We start from the raw sequence: 19050 nt of genomic DNA, 5'->3' as shown, positions 1-19050 counted from the left end.
CCATAAGCATTAGTTCTTTGTTTATATCTTTTGTGAAATACGAGGCAGGCGTGTCTCGATGGGTTTTGTGAGAAGTGTTTGAATCTCCTCTGGGCTGTACTGGGATGTTCAGTTTCGGTTATCAGACAGACGTCACAGATGAACATGCCTCATATGTAGCTCTTCACGGCCCCGTCGACCTCTTCCTCCTTCCACTTCATCAGCCTCTCCATCTCTCCTTCTGTTCTCCACTGCAGCCGAGAGCTGCCTCTGCATAATTACAGGCCAGGGGTTAAAACCCATCTCGAAAACTGTGTTCTGTCTGACAGCTGAGCTTCAAAGCCGGAGATAATACGCAAGTTTGGTAAAGGAGAGATCTGATAGCCTTTTACGATCTCTTACTCTTGTATTTGTTTGTTTACGTCTTGTTTTGTTGCTGTTCCTAATGCATTTGTCACGAAACCACACGGAAGGCCGATCTCAACATTCAGGTTTCAACTCGAGAGCGACTCAGAATAGACTAAGATTAGATTTAGGTTCTTAAACGCACCCTGTACGCTGTTAACTTCAGCCGCAGATCTGCAATTACACCGTAATTGTGGTAAATTCCTCTCAATATGAATGTGAAATATGGAACATGAAGAAGACATTAATTTGAAGTCGGTACCCATTAAGGGATAATCGACGTGCAGCTGCCATAATTTCCTCTCTCGATTATGCAGTCTGCTGAATGCGCTCAGCGTCTCTGACTATTACTGCGCTCGGATCAGTTTTTACAGTTTGATGACATGGAAAATTGACATTTGTTTGGCGGCCTTGGTGGCGCAGGGCTTGGCTGTTTGTCTCTGGTGTAAATCGCGGATGTGGCTGACAGCGCTGCTGGTGTTTGTGGACACCGCTCTGATGTTCCAGTGCACGCGGACGTCTGTTTGCTAAATTGGGTCAAATTCTGGAAATGTGCCGGAGCTCCTCCTGCAATATTCATGACATGACATTTCAGACTCCAGACATGCTTTCTAATTGGTTGACGCAGTTAATCACCGATCCCTTGTATCGTGAGTTGAAAGCGCCCAGAAAAAAAAAAAAAAAAAAAAAAAAAAAAAAAGATGGTGCGAATTAGAAACAGCACAAGGCTGTGTGACAAAGGCAATTAAACAAATGAGGCAATTAAAAAAAAAAAAGAAACGTTAAATTTATTATAGATCACTGAGACGTTTAGATTCTTTCATCATTCGCTGGAGGGAATCTGAAGGAAGACGTTTTATGCAACCACATGTGATATTTTGATGTATATGTAATGGAGTTCATGCGTTTTAAAACTTTACACAGTGCAAAATGGGTTATTTAACTAATAAATTAATAAATGATGGTAATGATGATGATTAAGATCATGATTAGTATGAACAATAATAAATTAATTATAATAAATAGATTTTTTACTTTTTAAGTTTTTGCAAGTCTCATTGTTCTTTCTACTGTAAAATGTATATAATAATTTATTAATAATAAACTAATTTAATAATAATTAATATTAGTAAATATGTTAAATAATAGTATTAATAATTTGTTATTATTATTGTTATTATTATTATTATTGTTATTTGATTAATATGAATAATAATAATAATAATAAATTAATAATAATAAGTTGATGTTTTACTTTTGAAGTTTTCACAAGTCTCATTGATTATACTAATGTAAAATTTATATTATAATTTATTAATAAATAAATGTAATAATAATTAGTAGTCGTAAATAGTGAATTATTTATATATATATATATATATATATATATATATAATTATTATTATAAAGGTTATTATAATATAATATTAAAATAATATTATATTATATAATATATATACTATAATATAATGATGATTAGTATGAATAATACTAATTAATAATAAATTGATGTTTTACTTTTGAAGTTTTGCAAGTCTCATTGATCATACTACTGTCAAATTTATATTGTAATTTATTAATAAATACATTTAATAATCATTATTAGTAGTAAATAGTGAATAATAATAATAACAATATAGTTATTTATTACTGTTATTATTATTATTATTATTATTATAGACACACAATTGTATATATATATATATATAGTAAAACAGTAATAATACCATGAATATATAAATAAATGATAACTGAAATAATAAATTACTTTTATTATTCTTATTATTATATTGAATTATATTGTATTGTATTATATTATATTATATTATATTATATTATATTATATTGTATTATATTATTATGTGTTCAAATTCTTTTACTTTAAATTTTAATTAGATATGCTCATTTTTGGCTAAATCACATCTAACTTTGTGTACATGGATTGCAAGGAATGTTTTTTGTGCCTTTTAGACATTGGGAATCACTACTATTACTAATCAACGCTGCCCTGAAGGAAGAACGGCATCAAAAGTTAGTGACAGCGGTGGACTAGGAGAAATGAAGTGTGTTTTAGCCTCCATTGTACGGCCAGCGTCTTTGCTATCCTGCTGAGCCACTGCTAATGTGAGTGCAAACAATGGCCTCCTTGAGGAAATGGAAAGAGTCCTGAGGGGAAGTGGTGTCAGTGGTCAGGGTGATAACCTGGCACCTAGCAATTACTGTCAGCGCTGCTCATTAATCTGAAAGAGTCCTTTACTCGCCTACAAGCAGCTGCCTCCGCTGCCTCCCCGTCCTGAAGACGCGGCTCTGGCCCGGGTGGTCATTTGTGCTCGCTGTGCAGCTCGAGGGGGATTGACTGAAGGAATGCTAAATTTAGGCCGTTTTTGAAATGGTCTCCCTGTGTTTCTGAGGGTGGATATGTTTACTGTTGCTGTTTACTTTTCAGTATTTATTTAGCAACAGTGGCTGTCTGGTTAAAATAGTTCACGAAAAGATTCCAGAATTTAAAGAACAGCACCTTTCAAAAGATTGGAGTTGAGTTATTTATTAATTTATTTAGAAATCAGAAAAAAAATGTGTACTTGCTGATAGATTTATATAATTTTTTTTAGACAGAAAAGAATCACAATCTAGTTTTGTCAATATTGTCATTTTGGTTCATATACTGTGTGTTTTTTTTAGTCAACCATATGTCAAAGAAAGCATATTCAAAGGAGCTCTGTGATAGTTAACCGTCAAAAAGGCAGAGGAGAAAAGAAAAAGTAAAAAAACGAGTGTTCCCGACAGAGCTTGGTTTTCCCTCAGGCTAGACTGTCCCACCAGACGACCCCCAGCTTCCTCCTGCTGAACGCCTGCTATCTTTCTCGCATCAATCTCGTCCGAGCGCTGATATATCAGGAAATAAATGAGAGGAGATCTCCACCTCTTCTGTCACTGCCTTAATGTGTGAGATAAGCAGCTCCATATAATTACAATCCTCCAAAATAATTGTAACAAGAGGCTAAACGCTTAGCTGTAGTTTTAATTAGCCTGTGCTTCAAATTAATAATTGCCGCTTAAATCAGAAATCAGGCCCACTGTTGTGGCGGCTGCTTCGTTCTAATAACAGTGGCACTCGTTGGCTGTTTATTACATTATTTCTCTATGGGAGGCTTTCACCGGGGGCTGCGGAGGGGAAGAGGGGCGAGAGGAGGGAGAGAGAGAGAGAGATGCAGGCGCTCTATTTGGTTATCTTTCAAATGCAGCAAAGCTCAGCTAAGATTAAATTCATTCGCTTTTCCATGGATATCGCTGTTCATTTCCCCCCCTTCGTCGGTGGTGTTGGGAAGAGGCAGAGGAGAGGTGGAGTATGAAAGAATGGAAGGAGAAATCTGCCAATGCCACATATTCTAGAACGTAATCATGCCACCAACAACATGAGCGTAATAAACCGCCTGGCCGCTGCTGTTTAACATACGGCATGTTGTCAACGCGCGGATAAGACCGAATATATGGCCGAGAGAAATTTTGGTAATGTGTTTATGTGAAGTCTGAATATATCACTGGTGTTTTCTCAGAGGAAGGAAGGTGGGTAGAGCCTCCTCTGATGCATGGGAAGAGAAAATTATTGACTGTACAAAAATCAAGCAAAACAAACATTATCAAAGAGATTAAATTGTGTCTTACTTTAGGGTGTTTTCAGAGATTCTCAGAGTTTGCTTTGCTTTTTAGTATAATTGAGATGCTATTATAGTTTTAAATATATATTTTGAATTAGTTTTTTTTTTTATGTGTATCTAAGTGCAGCAATTAGATGCATTTACACAAACTCAAAGCTGGACACAGGAACTGAACAAGTGAATGGAACAAAACACAGGCCTTAAAAACACTGAAACAAACCAATCAAACAGCTGCAGACAAAACCAAACAGAATACAACATACACGTGACATCAGCCCTCACTTCCAAAAGGCACCTCCTCGTGCCGTAGAACATAAATCCAACAGAGGAGGGAGCTAGAAAGAAGCATGACCAAAGGGAGGCTAATTGAGGGAACCATCACAGAGGAGATGATAGGAGAACCCAAGGAGGAGCCTCTGGTGGGAGAAGCCAGGGTGGAAGCAGAGGCAGGAGGAGCCAGGGTGGAATGAAGGAGGGAGAACCCAGGGTGGAAGTAGAGGCAGGAGGAGCAAGGGCAGAGTTGAAGGTGGGAGAAGCCAGGATGGAAGCAGAGGCAGGAGGCGCCAGGGTGGAAATGATGGAGGGAGAACCCAGAGTGGAAGCAGAGGCAAGAGACGCCAGGGTGGAGATGATGCAAGGAGAACCCAGGGTGGAACTTCCATCATAAGAGCCAGGACCCACTATGGAGTTGAGAGAAGGAGAAGCCATGGTGAAGCCCAACCAAGGACACCAAAAATGGGTGGGGACCCAAGGCAGAGCCGAGGTGACGAAGACCCGGGGTGGCACCGAAATCCTGGAGGGCCAAGGTGGAGCTGCAGGCTCATGGGACCGAGGTAGAGACGGGGGCTCAACTGACCTGGATGTAGCCGGTGCAACCGTAGATCAAGATGGAGCTGGAAGGAACGTGGAGCCCGACAGAGCCAGAGGGAAGAAGGAGCAAGGCATAGCCAGAGGAGTGAAGCCGAGGAAGTGTGGAGCCAAGGAGGCGCTGAAGGGTTGGAAGGCCAAGGTGGAGTCCAGGGCTTGGAGGCCTGGGATGGAGCCGGGATCCTCATTCCAGGGTGGAGCTGGAGACCGGAAGGTCTGAGACAACTCGACACAGGAGAGAGGCGATAGAGGAGGAGAAGAGGAGCTGAAAGGGAAACAGCAGAGATGGGGCTGAATATCTGACAGAGTATGGATGAAGAGGTGGGAGAGGAAGGCTTTGCGGGAATATCAATGATGACACAGGCTTGGTACTGGGTGGAACCAGTGGAGACACAGGAGATACAGGGTTGGGCTGAACCAGGGGAAACACAGACTCAGGGCAGGCCGGAAACACAGACTCGGTGCAGGGATATGACACGGGCAGAAAACACTCACTCTCCTGAACAATTAGCATTCATTCTACTGCTGCTGCAGAGGGGGTAGGGCTTCACAAGGTCCTCTCGTACTCCACTAGCAATCCCACTGGCACAGACAATTTTTGCAGACTCACGCACCTGTTTAGACTTAGTTGGCTCAGGCTCCAGAGTTATCTGTCGCTCTGGTTTTGGCTATCATATTTTATATTGCTGGTGCTGGGCTGGTGTTAGCGGCTGGAGCGCTAATTTACTTCTCACTCTTGCAGATGGTGTAGGGGGAAGCATTGTGGAGGAGTACCCACTTCACATACTGCATGAAGTCCCTAGAATTTTGTTTCCAGGCAAGCACAGTCTCATCTTTGCATTAAGGCTTGTCCGGAAAAGCACACACAGGCAGTCATCATCATATGGGATGAGGTCCGGAAACTTCTGTGTGTGCCTGATGACTGGTTCCCCTGCGAGAGGAGGACAATTCTTTTTGCTACTCAATCCATTCTTTGAGAATCAGTTCTTCTGCCACAAAACGGATACAAACAAGGATGAGGTGAAGATCTAAGTGCAACAATTTAGATTTATTTACACAAACTCAAAACTCTACACAGCAACTTAACAGGTGCAGACACTAATCAAATCAATATATAACTAAGGTAAAAAACTAGTGGCAGAAAAACTGAAACAAGGAAACTAGATCAAACCAGAAAAACTAGAACAAAACCAAACAGGAGTGCGTCTCTCAAAAGAAACTATGGTTCCAAATTCCGTTGTTTCCAAAAGAGGTCAATGAAACTTGACCATAGAGAACCAACAGTGTTATTCATATTTCATTTAATTAATAACCTAAATACAGACGTTAGTTTTGACAGCTCTGAAAATACATTTTATAATTTGTTTTTAGGGCCTTTACCTTACTACTGTATAATATACAATTTTTTCCCCACTATCAGAAGAGTTCACTCTCACACATGCAGTATGCCTGTACAGCCCATTGTCTTCACACTGTTAAGCTGTCTCACACTGCTGCAGTCATAACTAGGGGTTATTTGCACCTCAGCATTCTTCCTTTAGTTTCTTAATCGTCTATAGCACCCTCTCACTGCCCAGCGCAGCGCTCTGCATTTGGAGGGTAATGCAGTGTCAGGGGACCCAAGTGCCTAGAAGGCTCTGCCACTGACAGCTGTAAATTTGATTTATCGTCCTGTCAGGTGGCTATGTCAGGTGTGCCCAGCGCACTGACATAAAGATAACTGACATCTTGCTGTCATTAAGGCCTGGGAAGCACCGTCAATCTCTTGTCGCTGTATTTATTCCCACTTTTCTTTGTCACTTATTTCTTCCTCGACCCCTCAGAAGAAGCACCTGTCACCCCCAGACCAGGCCTCGTTTTTCTCACACCGTTTCATCTCCCACCTTCTGGAATAATTTGGTGATGGATTAAACGCCGTGGCTGAAGCCGCGGGACTCCGTGGCGCGCTTCGGAGGACGGCAAAGGCCGATTGAAGACGGCCTGATTCCAGCTCTCTGGCTCTCTGTGCTATCCATCACATCCAAGAGCTGGATGAGTCTGTGTTGCTCTGGGAAAGTGTCCTATTAGCAGGGGTTGATGAAATATGTGTTTGAGGTATCTTGGGTTTTAGCAATGTTGACATTAGATGAAAGCAATGATTCTATCAGCGGAAAGTCAAAGTAATGGTTGTTTTTAAATTGTAAAATTAAAGGGAAATGTCATGAGTTGGAATAGCAAATTTAACCCATTTAAAATGTCAACTATGACAAAAAAATTATTCACTCTTCTTTCTTTCTTTCTTTCTTTCTTTCTTTCTTTCTTTCTTTCTTTCTTTCTTTCTTTCTTTCTTAATATTAATAATAATAATAAATGTGGTATTATTATTATTATTATTATACAATATTATTATTATAAGTATCATTATTATTGTATTGGTATATAATAACAACATTTTTTACCAATTTCTTTCTTTCTTTCTTTCTTTCTTATTTATTTTTTTATTATTAAACAACTATTTTATTATTATTATTATTATATTGATGCTGACAAATAATCACAACATTTTTGACCAGATTCTCTTTCTTTCTTTCTTTCTTTCTTTAATAATAATAATAATAATAATAATAATAATAATAATAATTATTATTATTATTATTATTATTATTATTATTATACAATATCATTATACAATATTATTATTATTATTATTATTATTATTATTATTATTATTATTATTATTATTATTATTATTATTATTATTATTATTATTATTATTATATTGGTATATAATAACAACATTTTTGACCAATTTCTTTCTTTCTTTCTTTTTTAAATATTAACAACTACTTTATTACTAATTTTTAACATTTCACTTTAAAATACTACTACTACTACTAATAATACTAATGATCATAATAATAATAATAATAATAATAATAATAATAATTCTTTCTTTCTTATTTATTTATTTATTTTTATTATTAAACAACTATTTTATTATTATTATTATTATTATTATTATTATTATATTGATGCTGACAAATAATCACAACATTTTTCACCAGATTCTATCTTTCTTTCATTCTTTCTTTCAGTATTAATGGTATGATTTTTTTTTTACATTTTAATGTAATTTTTTATCCAAGCAATTGCTTTTTTTTTCCCACAAATTGTGTCGCTTTTTTTAAGGCGATGATTTCAGTACATAAATTGCAATCACAATCAAAACCAAAAAAGAAAAAAAAAGAAGCAAGAAGCAACATAATATCAATAGCAAAAGTTGCAATTACAAGTTTTATTACTGAAAACTGTCGTTAGTATGCTAATTTGTTTTTTGCAGCACGTTATATAGACTTCAGTGAGTGAGAAAGTGAGTGAACAAAATAACAAATGGCCAGACGAACACTAAGACATCCTCATATATGTACATAATAAGGCAGTCAAATGAAAATTCTTCTATTTCTATCACACCGTCATTCCTCCTCAGGGACCGATGCTAATGCTACAGCTAGCGGCTGTGGTGTGTGTCTGTTCCTGAGGGAGGTCTGCGTTAACCTGAGGCCATTCTGCATTATGATAATGATAGAACCGAGTCTGCGGGTCCTAATCAGCCACAGTCAGCCTATAACACCGGCCCCAGGGCCAGCCAGTCACAGCCAGCGTCGCACAAGCTCAGTTTAGCACCCCGCGTGTTTGTTTCCTCGCTAATAGATGAAGTTTGTTAAACGGTAAGTCGTTTACGGGCGTTAAATAACTCAGAAGAGGCCTGGGAGAGGCGTTCGAGGAGCAGCTCGGATGAAGTCGTCATTTTAATGAACGTAAAGAAAAATAGGAGGCTGACGGAGTCCCTCAGAGGGCGATGCTTGGTTTTTCATTTGTGAAATCGTTTACTCCGCATGCTGAATTTGGGATTGTCAACTACCGCAGTATGACATCTGCCTTTGTTTAAAACAAGCTTGAATTTCCTGTAACAATCCCCCACACTGATTGCCATATGAGGTCCTTCGAATCTAAATAAACGCTCCCCGAGGCTCCAGCCCTTCTTACAGCATTTCAAACAGAGCTGCCTCTTCCTGGCAGTCTCCTGTCTGTTCCTGCAAAGCATCTGTGCACCAATCCAGTTACTTTATCTCCTCCGCCACGCTCTCCTCATCTGCTTAGTGTCAGCTCGGGCCTATTAGACAGATAAGGGCTTCCCTTGAATCTCTTACAGGCAGGGTTTTTTGCCGTCGATTTCTCGCATGCCAACTCGAATCACGCTCTCACTCTCTATCGTTCTTTCTCTCTCGTTTCCCGCAGTCATTACGAGCAGGACCGCTCGGCGTTGAAGAAGAAGGAGTGGGAGCGAAGGACACAGGAAGTGCAGCAGGATGAAGACTTGTTCTCTACCGGATTTAATCTGTTTGGTGAGCCGTACAAGGTAAGGGTTTTGCCAAAAGGCCCAATCAGAGCACGCACACAGACTCATCATCTGACGCAGGGCATCGCACCAGCTAAAGGATGCTGAGTTGCTCTCTTTACATTCAATATTTACTCCTGGCCCCCTCGGGTTCAGCTGGAATTGGTTTGAAGGAACGCTTACGATCAGGGTTATGCAACTTCTTTATTTATTTTTTTTTTTCCCTTTAGATGTCTCAGTAAAATATTACTTTTAGGATTAAAGTTGGGATGTAAAAGGTTGAGTTATATCCAAAACTGAAAAAGGCATTTGAAAAGCTGACTGTGGAATGGTATTCAATTTTACTTAAGTATTGCTACTTTATATTGTCAGTGAATTACCAACATAATGTTGAGATGTTTTCATATTTACGTTCAACACAATCCCTAGATCCTCACCAACTATTCTCTGGCATTATATCTATGCCAACAGTTCATGTACAATGAGTGAAAAATAGTATGTATAGGCCCCGATGATTTTCATGACGTGGAAAATGCAGATGAAATCGCAAAATCATAGGGGCCTATATTCATTAATTGTAAATCATCGCAGTCATATAAATGGAATTTACAAAAAAGATTATTTAAATGTAAATCCTGTATGTTGTGTGTGTCTCTGTTTTTGTTTACCACACACATACTGAAGCGTGTGACACATTTGCTGTTTTCAGCCTCTGTTGCATCAATATATGAGTACATGAACACATAAACAGTCTCTAGAACTGCTCTGTGAGTCACTTCATGAGCATTTGGGGAAAACAAAAACAAAAACAAACAAACAAAAACTATCATCATATCACATAGAAACAGAAATGCAAAGGTCTTCACAGCAACCCGTCAAAAAATTATTATTTTTTTTTTTTTTGAGAAATATTTAAAAGAAAAATTATTTACCAGAATTTATTTACCAGAAAAAATGTATATATATATATATATATATAATTGGAAAATGGGATCCAGAAAATGAATGGAAACCACAGAATCAAATGAAACCATTAAAATAGTCTAGAAAAATGAGAATGAATGAATTAAAAGTTTCATGATTTCAGTTAATTAGACATGCTTTCTGATTAATACGTATCTTAATTTAACCTTTAAAACAGAGTCTAGAATAAATAAAGAAATAAAGAAAGAAAGAAAGAAAGAAAGAAAGAAAGAAAGAAAGAATGAATGAATGAATGAATGAATGAATGAATCCAGGAAAAAAATGAATTTGGAAAATATATAAATAAACAAACAAACAAACAGAATTTAGGGAAAAAAATAAAACACATTTCATAGGGCCCTACCACTTATGTAAATCCATGTGTAGGTCTACTCACATAAAGTTAAGAAAGATAAAGTTAAAAAGATAAATAAAATAACACAAAAATAAATTAATAAAATTAAAATTATGAAAAGCGTCAATGCATTTGACATACATTTAAGGTTTAACGGGGAGATATTCAATCAATAACAATGATATATATATATATATATAGAAAAATTCAATATTGTAAAATTACAAAACAACAATTCTATTTTTGTCTTTTTTTATATTTAACAATTCTACTTTTTTGACATTTTTGTAATATTTTTAAACAGTGAAACACTGGATACATTTAAAGGGTATTTCTAAAAGCTGGCATTACATACCCCCATTTAGTCCAGACTGATTGCAAATTTGTGGTTAATTAAGAAAAAGGTGAAAATTTTGTCCAAGCAATCAGTCTGTATTTATTTAAGCGTGTTCCTGCTGTGAACCAAAACAGTTACCCGGACATGGAGGTGAAAGGTCAAATCCACCCTCAAGAGCATCTCAGCATACCCAAATGCTATCTTTATATCTTTTTTCTTTATGTCCTAGTATTGCCATAACCCTTATGACATGATCATAACTGCAGCATCGCAGCAGTTAACAAGAAGGGCCAGTGCTTAAATAGCTATTTGGCTATTGGCTAACACTGATTTCCCTTCATGCTGGCCCTGGGTGAAGACCTGGAATGTATATTAAAGAAACAGGGTCATTGTTGAATCTTAGAACTGCTGAACAGTAGCAGAATAAAACACCTGCACTAAGGTGCACTTGTACATGTCTCCACTCAAAGAACATCACTTCTATTGCGTCAATAAGCGTCAAGGTCGCCCTTCCAGCCTCAGGTACCTTATCTGTTTCCTTAGCCAGCTGTTAGCAAGGGCCGAGACAGACCATCTCAGAGAGAGTGAAGCACTGTCATTACTGCCGTCCTGAGGTCCTCAGGGGCCAAAGAGCAGGATCAATTTCCACCGTGCCTCCGCGCTCGGTCAGTAGGTGAAGAACTGCCTTTTACCCCAAAGCGTCATTACGACTGGAAAGCCTGGATGAGGATGATCTTACCATCACTCATGCCTTAATTGTTCCATCTGTGTCGTTTCCGCGATACTGTCATGTAAACTGTTATGACGGGATGAGTTGTGACAGGTTATGACAACATTTTACGGCTTTGGTTTTGATTCAAGACAGGAATTTTCGCTCTTGCAATAGCACGTTTTTGCTTGAGCGTGGCTTGAAGACAGGTTTGAGTGACAGTTTTGCAGTTAAACGGCCATGATATTTTCCCAGTGAAAGCTGCGATTGAGAATTATTTTAGCTCGATTGAGTCGAATTGGAATAAAGCATATGTCAGCTTGTATATTTTAGTTCTGTCAGAAGATCTGTGATAATTGATGCAGATATGTAAAATGATTTATGAGCTCGATTTACCATCGGGAACATCCGAGTTTAGTTTACTAGACAAGCTAATTCCCTCATAAATGGTGTTCAAACATGATGGCGTGTCTGTAAACTAGAGCTTTGAAGCGAGGAATGCCTTTTTGTAGAAGAAGGGCCTGGATTTTGTCTATTGCTTCCCACAGAGCAGCAGGAGAAAGATGTAGTGCTGCCTTCTTTTTTTTTTTCGAGGGCTAATTACAGTTCTCCTAAGACAAGGCACGCTCTCCCCCCTCCTTTTGGTTTCGCGTTTATTTTCTTTTTTTCCCCCTCCTTAACTTCATATCTGCATTCCCTCTTTCTCTCTTTCTCTAATCAGCTCTACACATGGCATTTATCTTCATCTGGTCCAGACCTCTTCCTCTTAGCCTCTGAAATTAGTTGCCTCAACATCAGAGCTCTCCGCTAAAAAACAACTTCAGCCTCACATATATAAAACTAAAACTGGGTCGCCGCTGACGTCGAGCCGAAGCTGCGAGCGGAGCTTTTGCGCAGAGTTTTAATGTGAGATTCATTGGTCTCTGAAATACTTACAGGGTGACATCAGGTGAAGGGTACATTTGTTGCTTCTTTCGCTTTATTTATATAGCGTTTGTAATAATGAAAATGGTCCCAAAGCTGCTTTACGCGGTGCCGAGACTAAATCCCTAGTGAACAAGCGCAAGGTGTTTGTGATAATGAAAAACTCTCTAAGTAAGGACGGAGACTGGCTACAAGGTGAACGTGTCAGTCTACGGTCGCTCAAGAAGAAAAACTTCATAAAAGCCGTCACTCATAGATCCGATTTTGTTATTGCATAATCTTTTTGCTATTCGTCCAAGAAACTACAGTGGCGCCAAAAGGTTTTTGGACATATTTAAATCTATTGACTTGTCAGTTTACAGTTCTCGACATATTTCCGGTACAGTAACAGTATCGGTTGTAAATTTGGAATATTTATTTATTTGTTTATTTGTTTATTTATTTATTGAAAGAATGGTTTCTGAAGGATCATGTGACACTGAAGACTGGAGTAATGATGCTGAAAATTCAGCTTTGCATCACAGGAATAAATTACATTTTAAAACATATGCAAATAAAAAACAGCTTTAAAAAATACAATTAAATAAATAATAATAATAATAATAATAATAATATTAATAATAGTAATATTTTACAATATTACCATTTGTATTTGGTATTATAATTATTTTAGTATTTTGATATTTTAGTATTTTGGTCATATAAAAATGTTTTTTGGACAATTAAGACACAGGGAATAAAATAAAATAAAATAAAATAAAATAAAATAAAATAAAATTAAAATAAAATAAAATAAAATAAAATAAAATAAATATTTTTTTAGTATTTTGATCATATAAATGCAGCCTTATTTTAAATAAATAAATAAATAAATAAATAAAGTATTGCTTTATTTATTACAAAACTCAAATCAAACCAAGACCACATGTTTGCAGCACTGCAGTGCGAAATCCTCACAATTTGAGCCTTGAGAACCCACCAGGAGTTTTGAGTAAGTCATTGTAATTCTTGTCAGCACAAACATGCCTCCTTTTTGTGTTATTATAGATGTATTCACAAAACACTGTGCTATTTGCTTGGTGCAATTAGCGTTGCATTATTAGGAAAGGAGGGGCTAAAATGACTAGCACTGAAAATAGTTGTTTGTTTAAATTTTCTATTGATCATGGCAGTTATTCATCAAATTATGTTCAAGTGTTGGTGAAAAGCGTTAAAGACAAACATATATCTAGATGTGAGCTGTAGCTTGCACACTTTCAGCATTTTAAAAAGCTGATTCATGTGATCGCAATGGTGCTGTACAGACCAAATGTGCTGGATTGTGTGTTCCGCTGCATCCTTCGTAATCTAGCACTGCGAGATAGGGAATTGTGCCGTGAAAATTGCATTCGGCAGTAATTTTGTGGGCGCGTATACGGCGTTACCTGATTTGTGTAATTCCTTTGGTGAATCGGGCACAAAAACAACACAGACAGCACATGCAAATTAACAGCACAATCAATGGGCACAATTCATTCTTACTGAATTCCCCCATTGTCTCAGTTCACTAGTGCACTGGACAAGGAGTGGGGCATTTCTAGAGCTGTCCAGTGCACTGAAATGATCATTTAATAGAAACTCACAGAAAAAAAAGAAAAGAAAGATTTGTTTATTTATTTACATAATAATAATATTTTACAATATTTATTTACATTTTTATTTTTATTTTTTTTTACCAGACAGACAGACAGACAGACAAACAGATAGACAGACAGACAGACAGATAGATAGATAGATAGATAGATAGATAGATAGATAGATAGATATTGAATTTACTAATATTTCATGGATTAACTTTGATTTTAGTGTGTAAGAGTAATTTTGTCAATTTTATTAGTTTTTCTTTTATTATTTTTACTTCAACTTTTATTTCAGTTTTAGTCACTTTACTATTTCAGCATGAAATTATAAAGTTATATATTTTAATTATTATTAATATTATTATTATTTTTTATTTTTATTTATTTTTTATTTATTTATTTTTTCCCAGTTAGCTGCCAAGGCACCGTTTCTTTTTAATATAATATGTATACATTTCAGTACTTCAGCTTGAAATTATAATATTATTTATTATAATTAATATTATTTATTTATTTATTTGTTTGTTTGTTTTTAGTTAGCTGCCAGGGCACCATTTCTAATTTTTGGTTTAATTTAGGGTTTAAATTAAATTTCCCTTTTTGTTTATAATTTATAAATCGTTTTAATATAATATTTATATTTTATTTTAAATGTGAATTATACATTTTAAATGTAAACTATATTACATTTTTCTTTGTCTTAATTACTGAACAATCTATGTTTTTGAAAAATAATTTTAGTGTTTGAACAATAACAACATTACTGCTACTATTTATTTAATGTATACATGGTAGGAGAAAATGTACAAAAAAAAAAAAAAAAAACTATAATGAGATCTGTATTAAATTGGAACAAACACTAAATTTAAAAAAATATATATATATATTGAGTTTGTTGTCCAGTAGTCTTTTACAGAAAGAAAGAAAGAAGAAAGAAAGAAAGAAAGAAAGAAGGAAAAAAAATACTAATTTGCATATGTCAATTGGTGTGATATTTTGATATTTAATTCAATAAAATTCATACATATTTAGTTAAAGCACATTCACTCTACATTTTAGAAAGCACTGAACACTGTACTAGAAAAAAAAGCACACTTGATAAATGGAGGCTCAAACCATTTCTGAGTGAGTTTGCATAGAGAATGTAATTGTTCCTGGCCCACAGGAATGTGCTGTCCCAGCATTCCTCGCTGCAGCTGTGCGGTTGCATCACTCTCCTGAATGATGTGCTGTGCTTTGAACCTGACTCCATTCAGCGAGCCACACTGTGTCCTGTCAAATGTGAGAGGGATTTGGAGCTCAAAGCGCCTGCTGAAGCAGAGCACAATGAAGGATCCAGACAGGATCCTGTGAGAGCATCTTGCTGCTGAAGACGCTGCAGCGTCTGAAAGATTAACAAGAAAAGCGCTACATAAATATGAGTACGCCCTCAAATGTGAACGTTATATATTTTTAGACTGTAATAAAGCTTAAAAATGCCATGTTAGCAGATATTTAGAAAACATGCTAAGTTAAAGGGGTCATCGGATGCAAAACTCACTTTTACATGTTGTTTGAACATAAATGTGTGTTGGCAGTGTATATGATATGATGATAAAAATCCACCCAGTGGTATTTTTTTAATCTTTATAAATAATATCCCCTTTTTCAAATCGAGCCATTCCCAGCTTCTTGTCATTGTGACGTCACACAGACCAAGGCTGCTCCCAAGATGGTTGACTGACATGACCGTCTTACCTTGGATCCTCCCTGATGAGCTGTAACAGTCCGACCATTGTGTCGACAGCTGGAGCAGGGGAAGACAAGAATGTCTCCATTTGAGCCATTGAGGTGTTCTGTTGTTGGATGTAATAATGATCATAGCAGTTGTCATTTAGTCCCGACATCTGAGCCAGGGTTGCCAGGTTTTCACAACAAAACCTGCCCAATTGCTACTCAAAACCAGCCCAAAAGTAGGTGGGGTTCCTCTGGTAAAATTAGCATTCCAGGGCTAAATATTACGTTATTGGGGTCGCTTCAACCCGCAGACATAAAAAACAACCCACGGCAACATTATGAAAGTAGCCAATTCCGTGGGAAAACCGCAGACTTGGCAACACTGATCTGAGCCACTGACGACGCAGAGGATTAACATAACTTTTGTTTTTTTGAAGAAAAAACGCCCAGCGATCTACATAAATGTGTCTATGTTCGAGCAAATCATTCGTGATTCAGATAAGAGAGGGGCGAGCTGAGCAGAGCTCATTAGCATTTAAAGGAACATGCAACAAAACTGGTTGATGTCTGCAGAGCTGATTTTGACAAGGTAAAAAGGGTGTTTTTTTACACTACCGCTGAGAAATTTTTACCAAAATATGTCATAGATTTCTCATTAAGGCCCTAACAAATCATATCAACTTGAAAATGGGCATCCGATGACCCCTTTAACAAACTCGTATCTCCAAAAACAATGCTAAAGCCAGTTATTTTGCTTTGAAATGTGCGTTCTGTGTCAAAATGTCTGTTTTTGATTTGGTCAGTGTGATTCCACTGGCAGTTTAACCAATAGTATTTCAACACACCGGGTTGCCAGGTGGTGGAAAAAAAAATTGTGTATTGCAGTCATGAATCTAACAATCAAATTAAAATGCGGATAAATCAACTCATCGGCTTACAGTGTAAGGCTCATCGCATTGTCAACTGCGCTCTTTCCTGTTGCGTGTCCTCAATCTGGCAACCCATGTAAGCGTTGAGACTAAGGAGCAGGGGGCGGGAGAAACATCTAACCTCTAGCTGTCGATCTTACCTCTAGACATTTCCCTCCAAAATGGTAACTGTAATTGCGCTAAATATTTAACGACCACATGGTCTTCTCCGTGTCGTAAGTCAATATGAACCTTCTTGAGAGCTAGGACATGAGCGCTTCCTTTTTTATTCCCTCGCCAACCACTCTTTGACGCCCTCCTCCTCCCGACCACTCATCTAAGGCTGCTATTAGCTAATCCCCCTAAATCCTGTTTAATGGAACTGTGCCGTTAACAGCTATTTGGGACTAATTTACTGGTTCCCAGATCGCTTGGCACCTTCAAAGCAGTTCCAGCGGTACTAGCGCCGTAGCTGGAGTGCCCCCGCGGCCCCCGGTGCTTGTTTCCCACATCAACCTTCCCCCCCAGTGTCCCTTCGTGGCCTTTCGCTCCTGTTGGACATGCTTTCTCTGTGCAAGGCTGTTTTTAAAAGCTTACAGCCAGGCAAGGTCAGAAATCTGGAGCAGCTCCAAGAGTTTTCTACCATCCTAGTCACAGAGAGACTTTTCTCTTCTTCTTCTTTTTTTGCCCCAAGGCAAATATTCCCAAATTACCCTCTACCACAAGCAACTTGCTGAGTCAAACACACTAAATGGGCGAATAGATCTCTACCTGTGCATGTTCACACAATGCCTTGTTTCTACGTTTCTGTTACCTACCAGTTTTTTTTTTTTTTTTTTGGTTAGATCTGCATTGCGTAGAGCGGTTAGTATGTCTGAATTGAATAAAATCCGTCTAATGCTCGGTCTCAGGAGTGATCTGAAGTTGTTGTGCTCGAGTGTGTATTTAGCTCGACTCTGGGGGAATTGTTGTTATGGCTGCCTTGTTTTTGCCACCAGGTTCACTTGGCGACAATGTTTTTTCTGTTCCTAATTAAGGAATGAATGCTGAACAAAAACACATTGAACTTCGTCATCATCAATTAGGTCTGCCTTTAATGCTTGTGTTCTTGTGGATGATTCATAACAGAGGATGCAATAACCTTTATAGATGATAAAGTCAAAGAGAATTTGCAGCTAGTTTTATTTCTATAATGTAATGCATTTCTTTGTTTTTTGTTTTTGTTTTTTTTTGTGATACATTTCTGACTGAAAATGAAAAGTAAATGGAGCTTTCTCCCCTAGTAAAAAAGGAATAGATTTAAAATTGATTTATTTTATACTAAATATAGTTCAAGTCTATTAACATATGTGCCCGTGGACCACAAAACCAGTCTTAAGTAGCACAGGTGTATTTGTAGCAATAGTCAAAAATACATTGTATGGGTCAAAATTATTGCTTTTTCTTTTATTTAAAAAATCATTAGGATATTAGGTAAAGAGCATGTTGCATAAAGATATGTTTTGAATTTCCTACCGTAAATATATCAAAACTTTTTTTTTTATTAGTAATATGCCTTGCCTTGCTATTACCTTGAATTTGACAAACCAACATGAACACAAGTGAAATCCGCCCTCATACAGAACTCAAAAATGATGTCAATTTGTATTGAAATGAATTGATTTTGCCAATTATATGTTGCAGAGCAAGAGTAAATATGACCTTGGTGACATTAGTCAGAAGGGAAAGTTGTTTCAGAGTCAGAGTATTATATTATGAGTCACAGATGATTTCATATTTTCTGTTTCTAATAAATAAATGAATGCAGTACCAAAATGCAATGATGTTTGTCATCATCAATCATGTCTGTTTTAATGCTTGTATTATTATGTTCATATTAGAGGATGCAACAACCTTTATAGACATTGAAGCCAATGTCAAACAGAACTTGCATCCTTGATTTTATCCTTCAGGAATTAATTAGATGATGAAAAGTGGTCTCTATATAACAGATGGTTGTAGGGATTGAAAAATAAAATTTCAGAGAATTTCGTGAGCAAGAAAAGTTATATTGTCAATTGTAAAATTTGTAAAATTTGTAAAATTGACCGAGATACAACTAATTGAATATCTGGAATGTCTAAATATTGAGAAAATCACCTTTAATGTTGTCCAAATGAAGTTCTTAACAATGCATAACACTAATCAAATTTTTATATATATATTTACGGTGGGAAATTTACATATTATCT

At 36.8% G+C, this 19050-nt stretch overlaps 1 protein-coding gene across 1 annotated transcript in view; it reads left to right on the top strand.

The window, feature by feature from the left end:
• aff2 (AF4/FMR2 family, member 2) overlaps positions 1–19050 on the top strand; it is a 276300-nt gene that overhangs the window by 58627 nt on the left and 198623 nt on the right. Inside the window, exon 2 of the mRNA XM_051128381.1 lies at positions 9189–9309. Within this exon, the coding sequence (XP_050984338.1) occupies positions 9189–9309 (121 nt within the window). The remainder of the gene's footprint in view (positions 1–9188; positions 9310–19050) is intronic.

Source organism: Labeo rohita, chromosome 14, assembly GCF_022985175.1.
Source record: "Labeo rohita strain BAU-BD-2019 chromosome 14, IGBB_LRoh.1.0, whole genome shotgun sequence".
Taxonomy (NCBI): Eukaryota; Metazoa; Chordata; class Actinopteri; order Cypriniformes; family Cyprinidae; genus Labeo; species Labeo rohita.
The sequence above is the reverse complement of the archived record's forward strand: the minus strand, read 5'-3'. Positions and strand labels throughout refer to the sequence as shown.